The sequence below is a fragment of the Sphaerodactylus townsendi genome, linkage group LG11 (assembly GCF_021028975.2).
Source record: "Sphaerodactylus townsendi isolate TG3544 linkage group LG11, MPM_Stown_v2.3, whole genome shotgun sequence".
Classification (NCBI taxonomy): domain Eukaryota; kingdom Metazoa; phylum Chordata; class Lepidosauria; order Squamata; family Sphaerodactylidae; genus Sphaerodactylus; species Sphaerodactylus townsendi.
In genome coordinates, this window is record NC_059435.1 from 8,784,292 (window position 1) to 8,802,798 (window position 18,507).

An 18,507-nucleotide genomic window follows, 5' to 3' on the forward strand; every position below is an offset into this window, starting at 1 on the left:
GGGGCAGAGTTGGACACCCTTGCGGTAAGGGGACCCACAGGCAGCCCTTGTGGAAGGTTCGACGAATCTGCCTGATTGGTCAATAGGAGGCGGGTTCTGGCGATTTTTGCTTTTTTTGTCCAGAGGGTGGCAGGTTCCAATCCCGCGCCGCTTCAGCCTCGCCTTCCCATATTTCATCCGCATTGAATCGGTTCAGCTTCTGTTTGAACAATTTGGGTGAAATGCATCCCACCCACCTCCTCTTGGTTAAAACACTGCAACACCCTGGGCCCGTTGTTGTGTCTCACTGCTCCAGCTGGTCTACCATAAAAATGTTTTCCTTCTGCTAGTCCAGTGGTCTGCAATTTGCGGCTCTCCAGATGTTCATGACTACAATTCCCATCAGCCCCTGTCAGCATGGCCAATTGGCCATGCTGGCAGGGGCTGTTGGGAATTGCAGTTCATGAACATCTGGAGAGCCGCAGGTTGCAGACCCCTGTGCTAGTCCTTCAGCTAGGCAGTGGGCCCTCCTCAGCTGTCTCTCCCGGGCATTTCCACCTGTCTACTGCCTTGAATTGTTCCATATCTTGGACTTCCTTCTTTCCATCCTCAGCAGCCTCAAGGCCTCCAGTGGCATCCAGTTCTCCTCTGTTGCTTCCTGTTGCCAGCGCTGCCTTCCCAAATACTGACAAGGTGCTGCCACTCTCTGCTGCTCCCGGTTCAAAACCCACCTTTCCTACGAAGCGTTTGCTTAATTCAGTCTGCTTGTATGGTCGTGTGGTGGAATGGTTAGACGCAGTTCAAAGGCTTGCTTAGCTCTTCAACTCCATGGGTAACCTTAGGAAAGTCACTCCTTGTGAACCCAGCCTATCTCACACTGTGATTCTGAACATAGCATGGCAGTGGCGTACCTAGGCAAACTGGAGCCCTGGGCAAAACCTGAGTTTGATGCCCCCCCATGGGTGGCCACCCTCCCCCACCGTGACCAAACAATGATTTTTTCCACCAGGTTATTTCAAAGTCATCATCACATTATAGAACATGCCCCAACTCACAAATCTGAACACAGCAATAGGCCATGCCACACAGCAGAAATAATTTTTTTGAAAACATTTTCAAAATGCTTTCAAAATGTTTTATTATTGCTATGAAAATTTTTATAGTGTTGTATCCAGTCCCCCCAATTGGGGGAAACTGCATCACTTTCAATGTTATTTAAACTGGGGACCCCAGATTCTCCCTCTAAGAATCTGGGCTCCCTAGTTTAAACAAGTGATGCTGGAATCCACCCCCAAACAGCATCATTTTCAATGATGTTTAAACTAGGGAGCCCAGATTCTCCTTTTAAATCCACCTTAAAGGGAGAATCTGGGGTCCCCAGTTTAAACAACATTGAAAGTGATGCTATTTTGGGATGGATTCTCCCCAACCCTGAAACAGCATCACTTTCAATGTTTAAACTAGGGACCTCAGATTCTCCCTTTGAATTCATGCCAAAGGGGGTGGATTTAATAATAATAATAGTAACCTTTATTAGGCATTGAGAGAATAAAAGAAAGAAAGAAAACAAACATTGGCAGGAAGGGGTGGATTTAAAAGGAGAATCTGGGGAAATCTGGAGGGTGCCTGCTTTCAGGGGTGCAATTATTAAGATAGCAGCACCAAAATTTCAGAGTATCTTTAGGAGACTCTCCTGATGATACCACCCAGGTTTGGTGAAGTTTGGTTCAGGGGGTCCAAAGTTATGGACTCTCAAATGTGTAGCCCCCATCTCCTATTAGCTCCCATTGGAAACAATGGGGAATGGGGCACTCCCTTTGGGAGTCCATAACTTTGGACTCACTCCCTAAACCAAACCTTACCAAACCTGGGTGATATCATCAGGAAAGTCTCCCAAAAAAATCCCTGAAATTTTGGTACTGCTAGCCTAAAAACTGCGCCTCCTAAAGGCCAAAAACGGAAAAAACACTGAAAATACAAAAACCCCCACAAACGAACCTGCACATTTTTGCGCCCCCCACAAGGGGGCGCCCTGGGCAACTACCCACTTTGCCCAATGGGAGGAATGCCTCTGTAGCATGGACAAAAGGAGAACAATCTGTAGCACCCGGATAAAAAAAGGACAAGATAAAAATGTGAAAGAGTTATAATCCCCAGTCCCCTTTTTAACTATGACTGACTATATAACTGTGTCAGGCATTTGTCCTTTGGTCCCATTATGAGAAGACAAGAATCACTGGAAAAGACAATAATGCTAGGAAAAGTCGAAGGCAGGAGGAAAGGTAGAAGACCCAACATGCGATGAATTGACCCAATCAAGGAAGCCATGGCCCTCAAGTCTGCCAGACCTGGGCAAGGAGAGGAGAGGACATTTTGGAGGACACTGATTCGCAGAGTCATCATGAGTCAGAAGCCACTTGATGGCACTTGACACACGCCAGCCCAATGCTCTAGGTTACCCTTTGCACTCCTCTGTTGTCTCTCTCTTGTTAAACCCAACCCATATGGGGAACAAGTGCATACTCATAAGGATAAAAGGAGAACCAATGAACTCTGCAGCTCCTGGATTAGGCACATGCAGGAAGATCATACAGCAGGAACATTTCTTGCATTAGAAAGAATTATGTGCGCCTGCAAACAATTTCCTGAAGGGTGAAAAGGCTCTGAACACTTAGCAGCATCAGTGTGTCATCATGTATTTATTTGGCAACCTCTTACACACAATTTCTTCTTCAAGGCAAGTGAAAGTCCTTTGGAGAGGGGGGAGCCCCAAATCATCGGTGTACCTTAGAAGTTTCAAGCTGGGTCCCCTCCACCCAACCTAGTAACAAATTCATCCATGCTGTCTACATAAATATTTTCTAATTCAGTTTTCTAAAACACAATGATGCACCCAGTTACATACACAAAATTCAGGATAAATACATGTGAGAGAAAGTCTATTGCTAATGGGAAAAATGCCCATTAACATGAGATGCCTGTCGAAAGTGGGCTGGCCCTCAGAATATATCTTATTCTTCAAACGGCCAATGCAGCAATCTCTGAACCTGGCTGTGACTGCTAAGTTCGAACAGAAAAAAAGGAAAAACTAGTAAGAAATTCCTGTGTTTTAAAGCGCATGGGCCAAATTAGGCTACGCATGATTTTACGATAGCAACACCCTGTCCAAATTGGTATTCCATTAAAATCCATTGCAGTTATTTAAGAAGCTTTTGCACCGTTAGTGTTGGAACAGTAATGTCTTTAAAAATTGGCACATAGTTTGGACTTGGCTGGCTCGGGCCTTTATCCAGAGTTTCAATGATGGTCTGCTTCATCTCTCTGCTGGCATCGCCTCTCATTGTCAGCAAAGCTGCAATATGCTCATCCCTGCCCATCAAAGAAACACAGCATTAGTACAATACGGGTTTGTGGAATAAAACAATCGGTAGCTTGCAGTGGCTATCCTGGCTGTCTACTGTGTAGGTCACACACATACTCACACACACACCACACACATCAGTCCCAAAAAGTCTGCCATCTTCAGAATGCTCTAAAACTGGCCTTGTGGGCACTTCTCCACTACCTTTTTATTTTAAGGGCCCTGCACACAACCAACGAACCAAGATGATACAGGGCAGCATATTAGAACTCCTCAAACCATCAGATTGGTCTGCAGTTAGTCTGAGTCAGCTCAACACATGGGGTTCTCTGGGCTTCGCTGCCATGCTGTCTGCAATTTTGTGTTTAAAGACGTTTGTCCGGACAAGCTGCCTGTTTTACATACAGCCCCGTCAGCTTCTTTCCATCTGTCTAACACACGCCAACACCCTCTTACCTTTTACTCATCTTTCTCCATTCAAAGTTTAAATATTAAAGGTATACATCTTTGGAATGTTCCTAGAATCTCACAATTTTCAAGACAGAATTAGGTGATGTCAGAGGCATAGCTGGGCCAGAGTGTGCCCGGTGCGAACTCTGCATTTTCCACCCCCCCCCACCCCCACCCCTTACCTTACTGCAGGCTGGAGAAGTGGCCTGTTCCCTTCAGGCTGAAAACGGCCTATGAGACCCTGGGGCTCGCAAGGTCTTCTGGGAAGTGTAGTTCCCACCAGGCCATTTTCAGCCTGAAGGGAACAGGCCGCTTCTCCAGCCTGCACTGTTTGACAAAGGTAAATGGGAGGGGGGGGGGTTCTGCAATGGTAGCTCCGCCTCTGGGTGATGTACAGAAGACTATTATTTTAAAATGCAGATTTAGTTGCATTGGAGTTAGGAATGGGTTCTAGCCCCAAATCTTTTATTCCCCATTACCACCACCATGCATACTTTCCCCCTTTTTTAGATCTTTCCTTTTCTCTAAATCTTTATACACTGGCATAATTGGGGTGCTAGAAGATGATGAAAATTCTCTGAGATACAGAGAAAGAAATAGGTTTTGCATGATGCTCAGGATCCAATTTTGGAAAGCAGTCTTCTTTCAGACAAATTGCTCGATGGGGACTCTAAAATGACTGTGCCTTACGGGATTGTTATACACATTATTTTTAAACATGCAAACTTGAAGCCTCTAATAAGCTGCTCTCATTTGAGGTGTTTACATGGAGGAAGGACATCATATGTAATAGAAGGAGATTTGTGTGCATAGAAGCTTGAGTTAGAACAGAAATTTGCATGAGGTGATCTTTTAAATTTAGGAGTATGGAATGAATTACATGTTATTTCAGCGAATTCTACTGCAAAATCCACAAGACAAAAATGGAGAAGCAGGAGAGATGTACACAAAAGTGCTGCCTCCCATGGCCTTTGATCCGCTTTCGGATCTTTAAGCCCAGTTCAGCAGCATGGAAGTGGACAGGCATTGGGGTGAATTTGCTCTTCCTCAAGCAGGCTCAGAAACCCCCTCCCAGATGCGTGGCGGCAATGGGGACATCTGGGGCAGCTCGTCCCGGGTGCTGCCATTGCCGTCACATGTCAGAGTAGGAGGCCAGGAGGTGTAATGTCCCCTAAAGGGGGGGGGGGTGCCTGGTGTTAGGGCATTTGGTAACGCAGGGACAGGAGGGGGCACGCAGGCAGCTCATGCCCCGGGCGCAGTTTCCCCTCCCTTCATCACTGCTCCCTCCCACCAATTGATTTTTCATTGTCAATCTCCACACAGGGATTCAGGGGAAACAAGGAACTGTAGTCCTATCCAAGACACCACATTTTGGGAAACCCTACTCCAAGGATCAATCAAAAACAGCACTATAAAATACGTAATATGCATCACCAGGAGATTCAGATAACAGATTTATACTAGGTAATCTCTTGTACCTAAAAACAGAAGTAATGAAGAAAAAGAATTCATTATCACAATCTGGGGGAAAGAGTCAAATATTTTACTACCGAAAAAACCCCAAAATGAAATATTTTTACCTGATATCTGGATGTTTGCTAACTAATGTTGAAACCTCTAAGTAAAGAAGTGAAGGATCAGTTAACTTAAAGACCTCTGCAATGCCTTCAATCACGCTACAAAGTCCTTCCGTGTCCTCTCCAGAGCCCTATTAAGTAAACATTATCATATTCAAATTTCAAAGCCTCTATTGGCATAATAACTCAGTTGAATTGACAAAAGCAGCAAATAGTATAATAACAATCCCACCAGCAATTGAACACTTAAGGTACTTATTTCTAATGCATTATCTCTTGCAGAAAATTTGCTATTGTTTCATTGAACCTGGTATCTGAGTTATTCAATAATAGTGGGATTTTGAATAAATCAGCTGTTATGTCTTGTAATAATGGAATATAATTTGGCTCGAATCTCTGCAAATTTAGGACAGAGTATGAGAGAATGACAGACGGTTTCCACCTGAGCTAAAGAGCAGGAGCAGAGTCTTTTGATTTTCCGATCCCCTTATATCTGCCTCTCAGTAATGCTAAGGGCATAATGTTGAATCTTGCTAAGGCAAGAGCTCTTCTCTGCGCAGGTGTAAATAGTTGGAGCAAGTATCTGGCCATACGGCCTTGCTCAAAAGGAATTAGGTGGTTCGGGAGGGGGGGGGGAACACATCTTTCTGCCTTCATCATTAACAACTGAAATGCCCGATTTAAGAGGTTGGATTTTAGGGTTTTATAAGCCTCTGAAATCGAAAGAGAGTATAAAAGATCAATCTGGAGCCCGATGACTTCCATCTTCTTTTCAATTAGAATAATTCAAGTGAATGATTTAGTATCTTGCAATAATAGATAAATAAGGGTAGAATGGCTTTGATGGTGGTGAATTCTGAGCCAAAACTGAAATGCTCTCAACCATGCCATAGTCTCAAAGGTGATCTGACCAAGCAGAGAGCCGCAAATTTTACACAGTTAGGGAAACCCATCATATAGTAAAAAAACCCTAGATTGCACCTCGTGTTCCCTTTTCTTTTTGCCTTTTTGGGCATTACGTTATTCATGATAGAACTTGGCAGTGTCGTCAATTAGTTTTTCATATGAGGTTACTGCAACTTGAGGTAAGTCAGTATTGACTGTTGAAGTTTTTGAGGTGGTGACTGAAGGTGAGTCCAACCATTGATTAACGTGGGACTCGAGAGGTGGGGTCCAAGATTATAAAGGCTTATAAGGTAGTTTAGGATGAGACTATATAAACATTTCTCAGGTGAGAGCCCTTGACCATTACCACAATTTAAAGAAAGAGACACAGAGGTGGCAGCAATCACTCAGAAGGAAATCATCAACATAAAACTTGTATACTGAACTCAATAAACAGGGAGAGACTAATATATAGTCAATTACACTACAGCCACAGCAAGATAAGTATGTATGATTTCCAGAGTTACTGAACAAGTTCACCCTGTTAAGCCAGAGTTTATTAAACTGAATTGCAAACTTAATTAAATTTATGCCAGCTATTATAAGATTTATCAGGAGATGTTCTGAAATCAAGTGAAAGTAAATGATATATCAGGTCATCATTTAGACCCATGTCTGTCAGTGAATTTGAGAACTGATCCCCAACACGGGCATTAAAATCACCTGCTAATACAATTTCAGATGCTAAGTCATCTCTCTCGAAGCCTTCTACATAAGATTTAAGGGGGGACCATAAGTTGTCAAGCGATTTGGAGTTTGGAGCTGGAGGTATGTATACATTAAGTAGAAAGATTGGTGGACTCTCTAAAAATAGAAGTATCGTGCTGCAGGTGGGCAACCTTGGAAGAATTTTAATCTTAATGCTATTCTTAACAAATATAGAAAGCCCCTCTGAAAAACGGCCACGGAAAGAAGTTTCGGTGGCAGGTATATGGAATGACTGGTATCCATCTATCAAAATGTCAAGGTTAGTCCAAGTTTCTTGCAATAAAATAATATCAAATCTTTTAAAATAAGTATTGAAATTATTGTTAGCTTTATTGTTCCAGCCAGCGATGTTCCAGAAAAGAATGGGGACATAAACCCCCGAACGTTCCTGGCGTCAGCCAATAGGCTCACCGGTTCCTCAAAACAACTATTGTCATATTGAACGCATCCACTGAGTTCTTGTTTCCTGTTTGGTAGATTGGGGAGAAATGTAGCAGCGTTGTCAGTTAATGTACCCAGATTTACAGCTGATTCCGTAACTGGAGGATTAAATAACTCCGTCATATTGGATGGATTCACTTGAACGAGTAAACATTGGGCCACTACCCACTTACCTCACTAAACTGCAGAGATGCTGCATGCGATTGCAATAGAAAAGCCTCCGTGGCTTCTGACCACCGGAGACAGTTTAGTTACACGGTTGCAATTCGCGAAATAACGCGGGCAGCAAAGCCGGGAGTTCACGTTACAATATGAGGGAATGGAAGCGCTCCGATTGGCTGTCGAGGCGTGTGCGTCATGAGTTACGAGAAAGTGAAAGCGGCCAGCCGAAGGCGGGTCCTCCGAAGATGTGGAATTGGCTGGGAAGAGGTTGTTTTATGATATTAGAGTTCGCCCGTGCGTGAGTCGCGATCGATCATCAAAGGCTAACGACACCTCTATTAAGAACGATCGGCACATGCTGGCGTCAGCAATTTATCGTTAGCTCGCGCTTTCTGTGGAGACGCGATCATCAGCAGTGTTTGGAAGTGAAAGCAGAAGCCGAAGCTTGCACGCACGCGCTCTTTAATACTCCCTCATTAAGCTCACGGCGCCAACATTTTCCATTTGCTTTCGACACGGGGCTTTCAACAGAGTTGAGGCGGTGATGAGAGCGTGAGAAAAAACTACGACTGGATGTGGGCACGTGTAATACGTCATGCACTATGCGCGCTTTGGTAGACGCGGGACTTACCCCCAGCTTAACAAGATGGCTCCCTGTTCCCCTGATTGGCCATGAGCTCGCAGCTGTCTACAGCCGAAATCAAGCCGTAGCGCAAACAGCCGAGGTTCCCCACAACCCCGCGGCACCCGCGGGGTTTTTTAAAAAGTTGCTCTTTTTAGCGGAGCTAATTTGCCGCGCAGCCAGGAGGCGGGAGAGAGGTAAATCCCTGGCAGCCGCGCAGTGAGCGCCGGAGATGTGGGGAGCGTCCAGGACCCCCGTGGCTTTTAAAGAGGTGACCCCGCGGCTTATGGTGAGTGGATAGTGACCCATTATCAAATTATCATCCTTTTTAGGCATCTAATCGCAACATTAATTTCATGCTTAATATGCAAGGTTTTTATTTAAAAAATCAGCTATGAGGCACAGGGGAAAATGCAAGACGGCTGAAATCCCCCGATTTCAGTGGCCACACTGAACTATGGTGCTAGATTATGACCTCTGTGTTCTTACCGTTTGCCAAAGTTTTTGTCAAGACCACTGTAACAAATAGGAGCAATATAGTCCTAATCCGGCCTTTCCCCACTTACCTTAAGCCCCACGCTACTCTCCTCAATTAGCGCGGGGTCCCCCGGCACTCCCCACGACAGGGGCGGCGACCATGAACGCAGTCAGCGCCTCTAACGCTGCTGCTGTCGCTACGCCCTAAAGCATTGCATGTGATCATTCACTGGTGCTCCTTGTAGTAATGGCTTCTTTGATGACAGCGCAGGGTGGTGCGTTGGGGACGCCTACGCAAGTTGCCAAATGAGAGCTTAGCACGCGGCAAAACAGCGGGGGGTCGTGGTGAGTGGGGAAACGCCCATCAAATCATGACTGTGACGTCTAGCAAATGTTTGAGCTGTCAACATTTCTTAAGATTTTAATTGTGAAGACTGACTGTTGGCATTCCAGCTTTCTAATACTTACAGCAGCAAGCTTCTTAAACAGAAATCTGAATTGCTCAGCTTCTCGGTTCATTCTATCAGCACCTTCTCTTCTTTCTTCTGCATTCTTGAAAGTTATGCGCTTAGACATAATAGCCTTGATATACTCCACAACAACTCTACGATGGCACTCAAGGGTCATTTTCTGATAAAAGAAATATTCAGATTATTATGTGCAAATTCCAATCCAGTTTAAGGATCCCAGTTATGGAGGGAAAAACCAGCATGTCTGCATTCATACATCCACAGTAAACAACAGCAGGACAAGAGAAGGATGTAAACTGCTTTGGGTCCTCACTGGGGGAGTAAAGGGGGGTATAAATAAAGACATTTAAGATAATAAAAGAAAGGAAAATTCAAATAAAAGAAAGGCAAGTTTCGCTGTAATTCTGAAGGATAAAACACACCCATTCGAAATCCTGAATCTGCCTGTCTTAAATAGTAGCTGAAGGTAAGACAAAATGACTACTACTGACCTGGGACTCCAGGCTTATTTATTTCATTCATACTCTGCCTTCCTCCCCAGTGTGGACCCAAAAGGACTTACTTTGTTCTCCCCTCTATTTTATCTTCACAACCACAACTACCCTGTGAGGCAGACTACGCTTAGCAGTGGCGTAGGAGGTTAAGAGCTCGTGTATCTAATCTGGAGGAACCAGGTTTGATTCCCAGCTCTGCCGCCAGAGCTGTGGAGGCTTATCTGGGGAATTCAGATTAGCCTGTACACTCCCACACACGCCAGCTGGGTGACCTTAGGCTAGTCACAGCTTCTCGGAGCTCTCTCAGCCCCACCCACCTCACAGGGTGTTTGTTGTGAGGGGGGAAGGGCAAGGAGATTGTAAGCCCCTTTGAGTCTCCTGCAGGAGAGAAAGGGGGGATATAAATCCAAACTCTTCTTCTTCTTCTAATGACACAATGTCATCCAGCAAGCTGCTATGGCAGAGTGGGGCTTCAGAGCTTGGTCTCCTGCATCCTAGTTCAGCGCTGTAATCACTACACCACACTCAGGTTACAGTAACGCAGCAGAGGATTGCACTATAACAGGCCAATCCAGAGTGGGCTGGTGGGCAGGGACAGCGCTGCCTCGCCCGCCCCAAAGGGCTTTCCCATGGCACGGGAAGCCCCCCCCCCCTCCCCGGCCAAAAGAACCCCTCCAAGAATCCCTCATAGGGGATATGCCACAAAAAAAGTTGCAAATCTCCAACGCCAACTCTACAGGCAGTGGAAAATGACTAAGGTTAGCTCCATCCCCTGGCCTGTCCCCAGAGCTTTTTGCGTCGGTGGGCCTAGGGACACGTGGCGGCTTCTGGATTGGGCACCACAGAGCTACCACAGCCAAGTTGCCTCTCCCCCAGTGAATTTGCCCTTTGCGCCAGCGGGGTGGGCACTCATGCTGGTGCAGGGTTGCACCAGATCTAAGTGGGGTCTGCCCCCCCCCCCCGACTCTGGATAGGGCTGTGAGTATTCTGAATTAGTTCCCTGCAAATACCTTCTGTGACATAGGAGAAGCTGCTTTATGCACTTAAAGTCACGGAAATAACTTTCTACGATGCTCACGAAATTCAGGGTCCACTGCATTGGATCCTGCCAGCCACTTCCTTGTCATCAACTCATTTAGATGTGGCTTAAAAAAGATAAAAGCAAGGAACAGCATTTAGAACAATGTCTCAACAGCAAACTCCTTATTTCCTTCGTGGTTTATCTCAGAATTGTAAATGGTTTATTGCAATTTTGCTGGAAAAGTGTCAGGTCAGCCCAATCCAAAGGGGGATAGTTGCACGGTGGTCAGGGACAGTGCTGTGGTGGCGCAGAAACACTGCCTGCAAGAGGTGGCGTGAAAACACTACAACTGCAAAAAATCCTTGGACACCCTGCAACCCCCCCTATGCAACTCATTGGACGGCACCTGCCTTTTTGATGACATAAGTCTACACCATCAAAAGGAAACTTCTCCCGGCCCCACCCCTGGGAACACCCCTGGACCAACTCCATCCATGCAGTGGCGTATCTACCAGAGGGACATGGGGGTCAATTGACCTGGGCGCCAATGTGGGGAGTATGTGTGTGCCCCCCTTCCCTCCTGTGGAGAGGCGCCCTGCCCAGAGCTCCCCCCTCTGCCGGCCAGGACTGCCACTTCCCTTCTTCGCTGGCTGAGGTAAATGGGGCGTGGGGAGGGGAGCGGAGGACACCCCGTGCAGGTGTTGCCCTGCCCACCATTTTCTCCCAGTACACCTCTGCACCCATGCCAGTGTGGGCTCCTGCGATGGAGGGGCACCAGAATGCATAGCAGCTTCCAGGTTCAGGAACTGCTCAGTTGTGAAGTATCCCACCACAGGCCCAATAACCCCTTCGCTGGGGCATGTGTTCCTTACACTGGCGACATGGGCACCTGCATCAGCCCAATGTCGCACCACTCCCAAGGCTCCATCCTCCCCCCCACTCTTGGGCCCTTCTCAAGATTGGGTGGTTTATAGCGAGGAGGCTCGGGGATCTGCAACAACGCCGTCTCAGGGAGTCATTCGCACATAGGCATGAAGCTGTTTTCAGCCGAGTCAGCCATCAGCTTGCGCAGCCCTGAGCCGGTAACCGGTTTACATTTCCCAACAGCTTGCAGCAGCAAGCGAAGATTGTTGGGAAGCGGCGGCTTCCAGGCATCTTCCACCTCTCAGACCAGGCAACTCACCTGTCCTGCGTCTTCATGGCGCCGCCAGCGAGCCTGGGGACACGCCCCTTTGCCCCAAGGCGCACCCTGGAGAGCGGTCACTTAGGGCCGGAGCAGGGCGTGTCCCCTGGCCTCCGGGCGAATCACGGGAGGAACTCCGCGAGGGATCGGTGGCTCGCTTCTGACAGGTACAGTGCAGCTGCAGGCTACTGCGTCGTCTCAGACGATTCTGGGACCATCCATGCGAACAGACCCAGAGGGGTCGGGTCGGCGTGGATTGCGCCGACCCGACCCCTTCCGCCTCCGTGCGGAAATGGCCTTGGATTGCACTCTTAGTCTTTTCTACTGAGGCTACTTCCACCAATAGGAATTTGGGGCTAAAAGGGTCTGAGTATGCGTGAAGCAGCACCTTTCTGCAAGAATTCTGATCCCCACCCCGCCACCTTTCCCCAACCACTGAGATCTGCAAGAAAGGGCTCTGCTCTGTGTCCCACCCTCTGAGGAGAAGTAGGCAGGGTGTGAGAAACAGGCCCGTTTCTGTGACGGTGGCCTTGCTGGGGAATTCCTGTTGGGGGAATCCCAATTGGCTGACTCGTGGATGACCTGCGAGCCAAATCCTCACACCCTTTCAATTCTTTTTGGACATCCAGGATAGATTTTGTTCATGTGCAAACACCGACTTGTTCTTGCAATCCTATAATTATTGTTTTTTTGGTGAAAGTCTAATTAGCTGGTGACCCCACATCAAGAATTTAGCCTTTCCTTGTGATGTGCAGCTCGTCTGACTTTTTTCTCGGCTTGAGCCATCAGCTGCCACCATTTGCAGGCATCTTGTCTGCAGTGTGCTTGCTCCCGGCTTGGGGCATGCTGTTATCTGGGTTTACCTGTAAGAAGTCGCTGGAAGGAAGAGGACGTCTTCCTCAGATATGCCGACTGCCAGGATTGATAAACCCAGATAATCGCATGCCACAAGCAGAGAGGGCAGATGGGTGTGAACGTACATCCAAGTCCCCAGCACATGTGGGTCTCACCCAAGGTGATTTCTGAGAGCAAGAAAATTCCAACCTCTAAATCCATGAACACTTCCTCTAGTAGGCTCGAACAGCCCTCCTTGGCAACATCGTCTAACACGGCATAGATACACGCGTGGCTGCTTGCCATTATATCTTCCATCATAGGAGTCAAGTATTTCTTTTTCAGGCTGACAATGGATTCCCTGGGATGAGACAAACAAGATCCTTCAGTGCACTGAAGGCCAGTTCACCAAAATAGATTGAGTGCCACCGTTATCCCCAAGCACCTCTTTGAAGCAGGTAAACCACATGTGTTGATCTATAGGTGTGAAAAAGGCAAACTCTATGCTGGGGATAATTAGGAAAGGAGTTGATAATAAAACTGCAAGGATTGTCATGCCCTTATATAAAGCTGTGCTGCGACCGCACTTGGAGTACTGTGTCCAGTTCTGGTCGCCACATCTCAAGAAGGATATCGAAGAGATAGAAAAAGTGCAGAGAAGGGCAACGAGGATGATTGAGGGACTGAAGCACCTTCCTTATGAGGAGAGGCTGCAGCGTTTGGAACTCTTTAGTTTGGAGAGGAGACGTCTGAGGGGGATATGATCGAAGTCTACAAAATTATGCATGGGGTAGAAAATGTTGACAGAGAGAAATTGTCCTCTCTTTCTCACAATACTAGAACCAGGGGGCATTCATTGAAAATGCTGGGGGGAAGAATTAGGACTAATAAAAGGAAACACTTCTTCACGCAACGTGTGATTGGTGTTTGGAATATGCTGCCACAGGAGGTGGTGATGGCCACTAACCTGGATAGCTTTAAAAGGGGCTTGGATAGATTTATAGAGGAGAAGTCGATCTATGGCTACCAATCTTGATCCTCCTTGATCTCAGATTGCAAATGCCTTAGCAGACCAGGTGCTCAGGAGCAGCAGCAGCAGGCCATTGCTTTCACATCCTGCATGTGAGCTCCCAAAGGCACCTGGTGGGCCATTGTAAGCAGAATGCTGGACTAGATGGACTCTGGTCTGATCCAGCAGGCTAGTTCTTAGGTTCTTATATTAGATATTGGTACAGCGGATGTACGCAAACCTCCGGCAGCAATCAACCAGAAGCCCCTCATATTGTTCTTCAGGATAGACTGAATAAGAGCTTCCCAATTGGATTCAATGGCTTTCTGTCGATTTTCCTGAAGAGTTTGCATTAAACTTTGTCTAAGAGCAAAATAATTATTAGGTAAACAGGGTGAATCACTATTCCTCAAATCAGAGAAGATATTTCTCATTTGTCTCTTAAGACACGTGCACTCTTTTGTAAAACCCTTATCGACAGTACAAGTCCTATGTGGAAAGAAGTCACCGGAATTGACTGACAGATTGTCAACAATCCCCTGGGATAATTCCTCAAATCTACTAATAAAATCTTTAGACGGTAACATTCCTAATAGTTCAGTCCTAGTTCCTAAAAAAGTAGGCCCAAAGAGCAAGAGCAGCAGTGGTGTAGGAGGTTAAGAGCTCGTGTATCTAATCTGGAGGAACCGGGTTTGATTCCCAGCTCTGCCGCCTGAGCTGTGGAGGCTTATCTGGGGAATTCAGATTAGCCTGTACACTCCCACACATGCCAGCTGGGTGACCTTGGGCTAGTCACAGCTTCTCGGAGCTCTCTCAGCCCCATCTACCTCACAGGGTGTTTGTTGTGAGGGGGGAAGGGCAAGGAGATTGTAAGCCCCTTTGAGTCTCCTACAAGGAGAGAAAGAGGGGATATAAATCCAAACTCCTCCTCCTCCTCCTCTTCTTCTTTGTTCTTTGAGGATTTTTGGGATGGGTGGGGAAGTCGGGGTGGGTGGGTCTGAATTTAAGCTCGACATACCCAAGTCAAGATACATTAAGAGGGGCAGATAGTCACTCCAAGGTTGATAATCCATCTGAAAATCTACCTGAAAACAGGAGTGAGAAAGCGTAATATAATCTAGGATGCTACTGCCATGTGGGGAAATAAAGGTGTATATGTAGATTGAGTGGCAACTACCAAGAGTCACCACTACAGCTAGCCTTCATCGAAGGGACTGTACCAGCCAGAGATCTCATAATTTATTGATTTAAAACAGCCTTTTAAAAAACCCTCTTCTGCCAGGTGGCTTCCAAGAAAATAAAACTACCATTGTTAAAATGTATCAACAAACCATTATAAATAATTCAGCATGAGTGTATTAAAATATCGCATACACTGATAAAAACCTCAGCGACTAACGGAATGAAAGCTGGTTGCCAAGGAACCCAAGATGCTGGGGAAAAAGATGGCAGCAGAAATCAGGAAAAGGTAGGCTAGCCGCCTACTGCTCCATAGAGGAAGGGAGAAGAAGGAAAAAACAGGAGAACTGGGGGAAGGACGCCAAAGAAGAAAAAGTTGCCACTTGGGCAGGTGAATAGAAAGAGATTGTGTGTGCTGGCAGGAAGTCTGGGCAGGTGAGCAAAACAGGTGGACGGGTATGTAAGTGGCCAACGAGGAAGAGCCAAATGGCCACTCGGGGAGGAGTCAGGACAGAGGGGCAAGAGGGGGAAAGGGAAATCCAAGCCAGAGCTGGAGAAGAAGAAGCCCCCCTGGGTCCCACTTTGTGTTGCCATTATAAAACTGAATTAAATAATAAGCATTATTTATTTAAAGGACCCTCCGTTTGAAAAAACTTACTTGAAAGTTTGACAATTGTTAATGATGGCAACCATGTAATGAACATAGCATGGATGATACTGGCGATTTCTTAGGTGTTCTTCTTTATACAAATGTGCTTCTTCTTTGTACCTGTGGGAGAGAGAACCCCATTCAGCTACGGAAAGGTCCAGTCCCTGGTGGCCTGCAGAAACAGAGGGAGAAACCTTGCCTATCTGCGCTAAGGATCTGCTATCATTTGGCACAGAAGGAGATGGTCTTAGCCTCTGAGAGTCTCCAAGGAAAAGACTTCTGCAGACGTGGTCTAATTAACAGAAACACTTTTTGGTCTACAAACTAACAGCTAACCTCCTGGAATTTATATTTGCAGCATGTGCAACTTAACAGTTAATTGGTATCAAGTGGCCCACAATTAGGAGGCAACCAATTGAGGGAGTACAGCCCAAAATAACAAAGGGGCTAGTAAGTATTAGCGCTACCACGTATGGCAAAGAACCTCATAACCGTGTCTGATGAAGAACCCAATCAAACTACTGCACACAGCATCCATCTGTTATTGGTACAGGGAATATTTTTTGTGCCAAGAACAAGGAGTAATCAGAAAGCTATTATGAGCTACTATATTGAAAAATGTCAAGGATACAGCGGTTTATGATTGGATAGCACTGTTGATAGGGAGGACTGATCTGTCACTGAGGAGCAGCAGTGGCGCAGAGGTTAAGAGCAGGCGCACTCTAATCTGGAGGAACCGGGTTTGATTCCTCGCTCCGTCGCTTGAGCTGTGGAGGCTTATCTGGGGAATTCAGATTAGCCTGTGCACTCCCACACACACCAGCTGGGTGACCTTGGGCTAGTCACAGCTCTTCGGAGCTCTCTCAGCCCCACCCACCTCACAGGGTGTTTGTTGTGAGGGGGGAAGGGCAAGGAGATTGTCAGCCCCTTTGAGTCTCCTGCAGGAGAGAAAGGGGGGATATAAATCCAAACTCTTCTTCTTCTTCTACATACAGTGATCAATTGCTGTGTAGTTAAAAATATTGATGAGATGAAACATGGCCAAAGGGCTCTTCCATCTGACCAGACTTCCTGGGAACAACCACCATCCTGTCAGAGTTCTCTGCATGTACTTCAGCTAACCTATGCAAGCCAAGGGAGCAAACAACTGAGGGATGTGAGGAAAAAAGCACTGCCCACGTCTCCTGCTGCTGCTCAGAGCAGGGGTGGAAAAGATCCCTTGGTTTTGTACTATAGAGATGCACAAACACGGGAGGATTCACAAGGATTCCACTGCTGCTTAGGCTGGGAAGGAAGAGGTTAAACACTCTCTCTCACTTTTGTGCGAGGAAGCTAAGGAGATCTGAGCAGCTTAGTGGCATATTTGTGAAGGGAAAAAATCCAAGTAAAAGAACCGGAGAGAGTTGTTTAATTTTACCTGATGAGGAATGAACTCATTTGTTGAAGGCACAAATGTAGCACTTTTATTTTCAAATCCTCGCTTATCTGGGTAGCCACCTGAAGATTCTGTTCAAACATCTGAAAACAGAAACCAATTGGCCAATATAGTCATTAATCCAAAAACGGGAGCAGCCAAGGACGAGGGCTGGTCATCAGAGCGGCTGCTCATATGCCAGTGATGGCGAACCTATGGCATGGGTACCAGAGGTGGCACTCGGAGACCTCTCTGTGGGCACGCACACACAGAGTTCGTCATGTGTGGGGCGGAAAATCACACACGCCCCCACACACACATCTAGGCTGGCCTGGGCCACTGAGCACAACGTGTGCACACTGCGGTGAGCAGGGAGGACTCGGCTGACGGGCCTGGTGTCTGTGCTCTGGGTGGCTGCTGCCCAAGGGGGGGGGGCACAGAAGAGGCAGAGATACTAGAGAGGCACAGAGCGGTGCATGCAGGACTTGCTGGAGGCTAGAGCAGGCTGGCCCCTGCTCAAGTGGGTGGGGCGGAGAAAGAGGGAGCCAACCGTTTTTTCTAAACTAAAACCTCAGCATTCAGGTTAAATTGCCAGGTTGGCACTTTGCGATAAATAAGTGGGGTTTGGGTTGCAATTTGGGCACTTGGTCTCAAAAAGGTTCGCCATCACTGTCATATGTGGTCCCCCTCCCCAGCGAGACTTGTGCTCTGTGCCCCGTCCCAGTTCTTGCAACCCACAGGGCCTTCCGTCCACGCCTCTGGCCTATGATGACTATGGGCATTTAGTTTGAATGATCTGAAGAGGTAAACTGTGGTCCCACACTGTGGTTCCTGTGATGGAAACCCAGCAATGGGACAGCTAACAAATAACACAAAATATACCAGTGGGCTGGGAGAGAATCCCAGGAATGAAGTGCTAGAGTTTAGGTTCTGAGATTACGTCAGGTGGCCCATAATAAGCAATCCATAACATACGTGGAGCACCACGCACTCAATTATGTAATTCATTTCTCAGTTTTTAAAATATCACTCTACACATGCCGTTCAATTTACTGAAACCAACTGTTATACCTGGAATACAATAGCAGGGAGCGTTGTTTGATAGTAACCATCTTGATCCGCTTCCGGTTCAGTTTCCTTCAGCCAGTCTTTTTTGTCCGTCTCCAGGGCTTTTCGTAGCCACCCAATGATGTTGGTCTACAGAGAAGATGGACAACACTGCTTTTCAGTTGACCTCTGGGTCAAAACAAGGACACGGCAATGCAACATTCCCGCCAATCCCACTTGGCTCCAATCTCAATTTTTGACTTGCAGCACAACACTTCCGAATGAGGATTAAGCCCTAAGGCAGGGGGTGGCCAACTAATTGGCCATGCTGGCAGGGGCTGATGGGAATTGTAGTCCATGAACATCTGGAGCAGGGGTCTGCAACCTGCGGCTCTCCAGATGGGATTTGTAGTTCATGAACATCTGGAGAGCCTCAGGTTGCAGACCCCTGATCTAGAGCACCATTGGTTGGCCACCCCTACCCT

At 46.9% G+C, this 18,507-nt stretch overlaps 1 protein-coding gene across 1 annotated transcript in view; it reads right to left on the reverse strand.

Annotated features, from left to right (window-relative positions):
- Window positions 1-2,659: 2,659 nt before the first annotated feature.
- The window catches only part of EXOC3 (exocyst complex component 3), a 29,883-nt gene continuing 14,035 nt past the window's right edge, over window positions 2,660-18,507 (reverse strand). Inside the window, 9 exon segments of the mRNA XM_048511471.1 lie at window positions 2,660-3,348; window positions 5,371-5,498; window positions 9,191-9,364; window positions 10,717-10,770; window positions 10,772-10,831; window positions 12,935-13,085; window positions 15,571-15,681; window positions 16,979-17,079; window positions 18,047-18,172. Of these exon segments, the coding sequence (XP_048367428.1) occupies window positions 3,177-3,348; window positions 5,371-5,498; window positions 9,191-9,364; window positions 10,717-10,770; window positions 10,772-10,831; window positions 12,935-13,085; window positions 15,571-15,681; window positions 16,979-17,079; window positions 18,047-18,172 (1,077 nt within the window). The 3' untranslated portion in view covers window positions 2,660-3,176.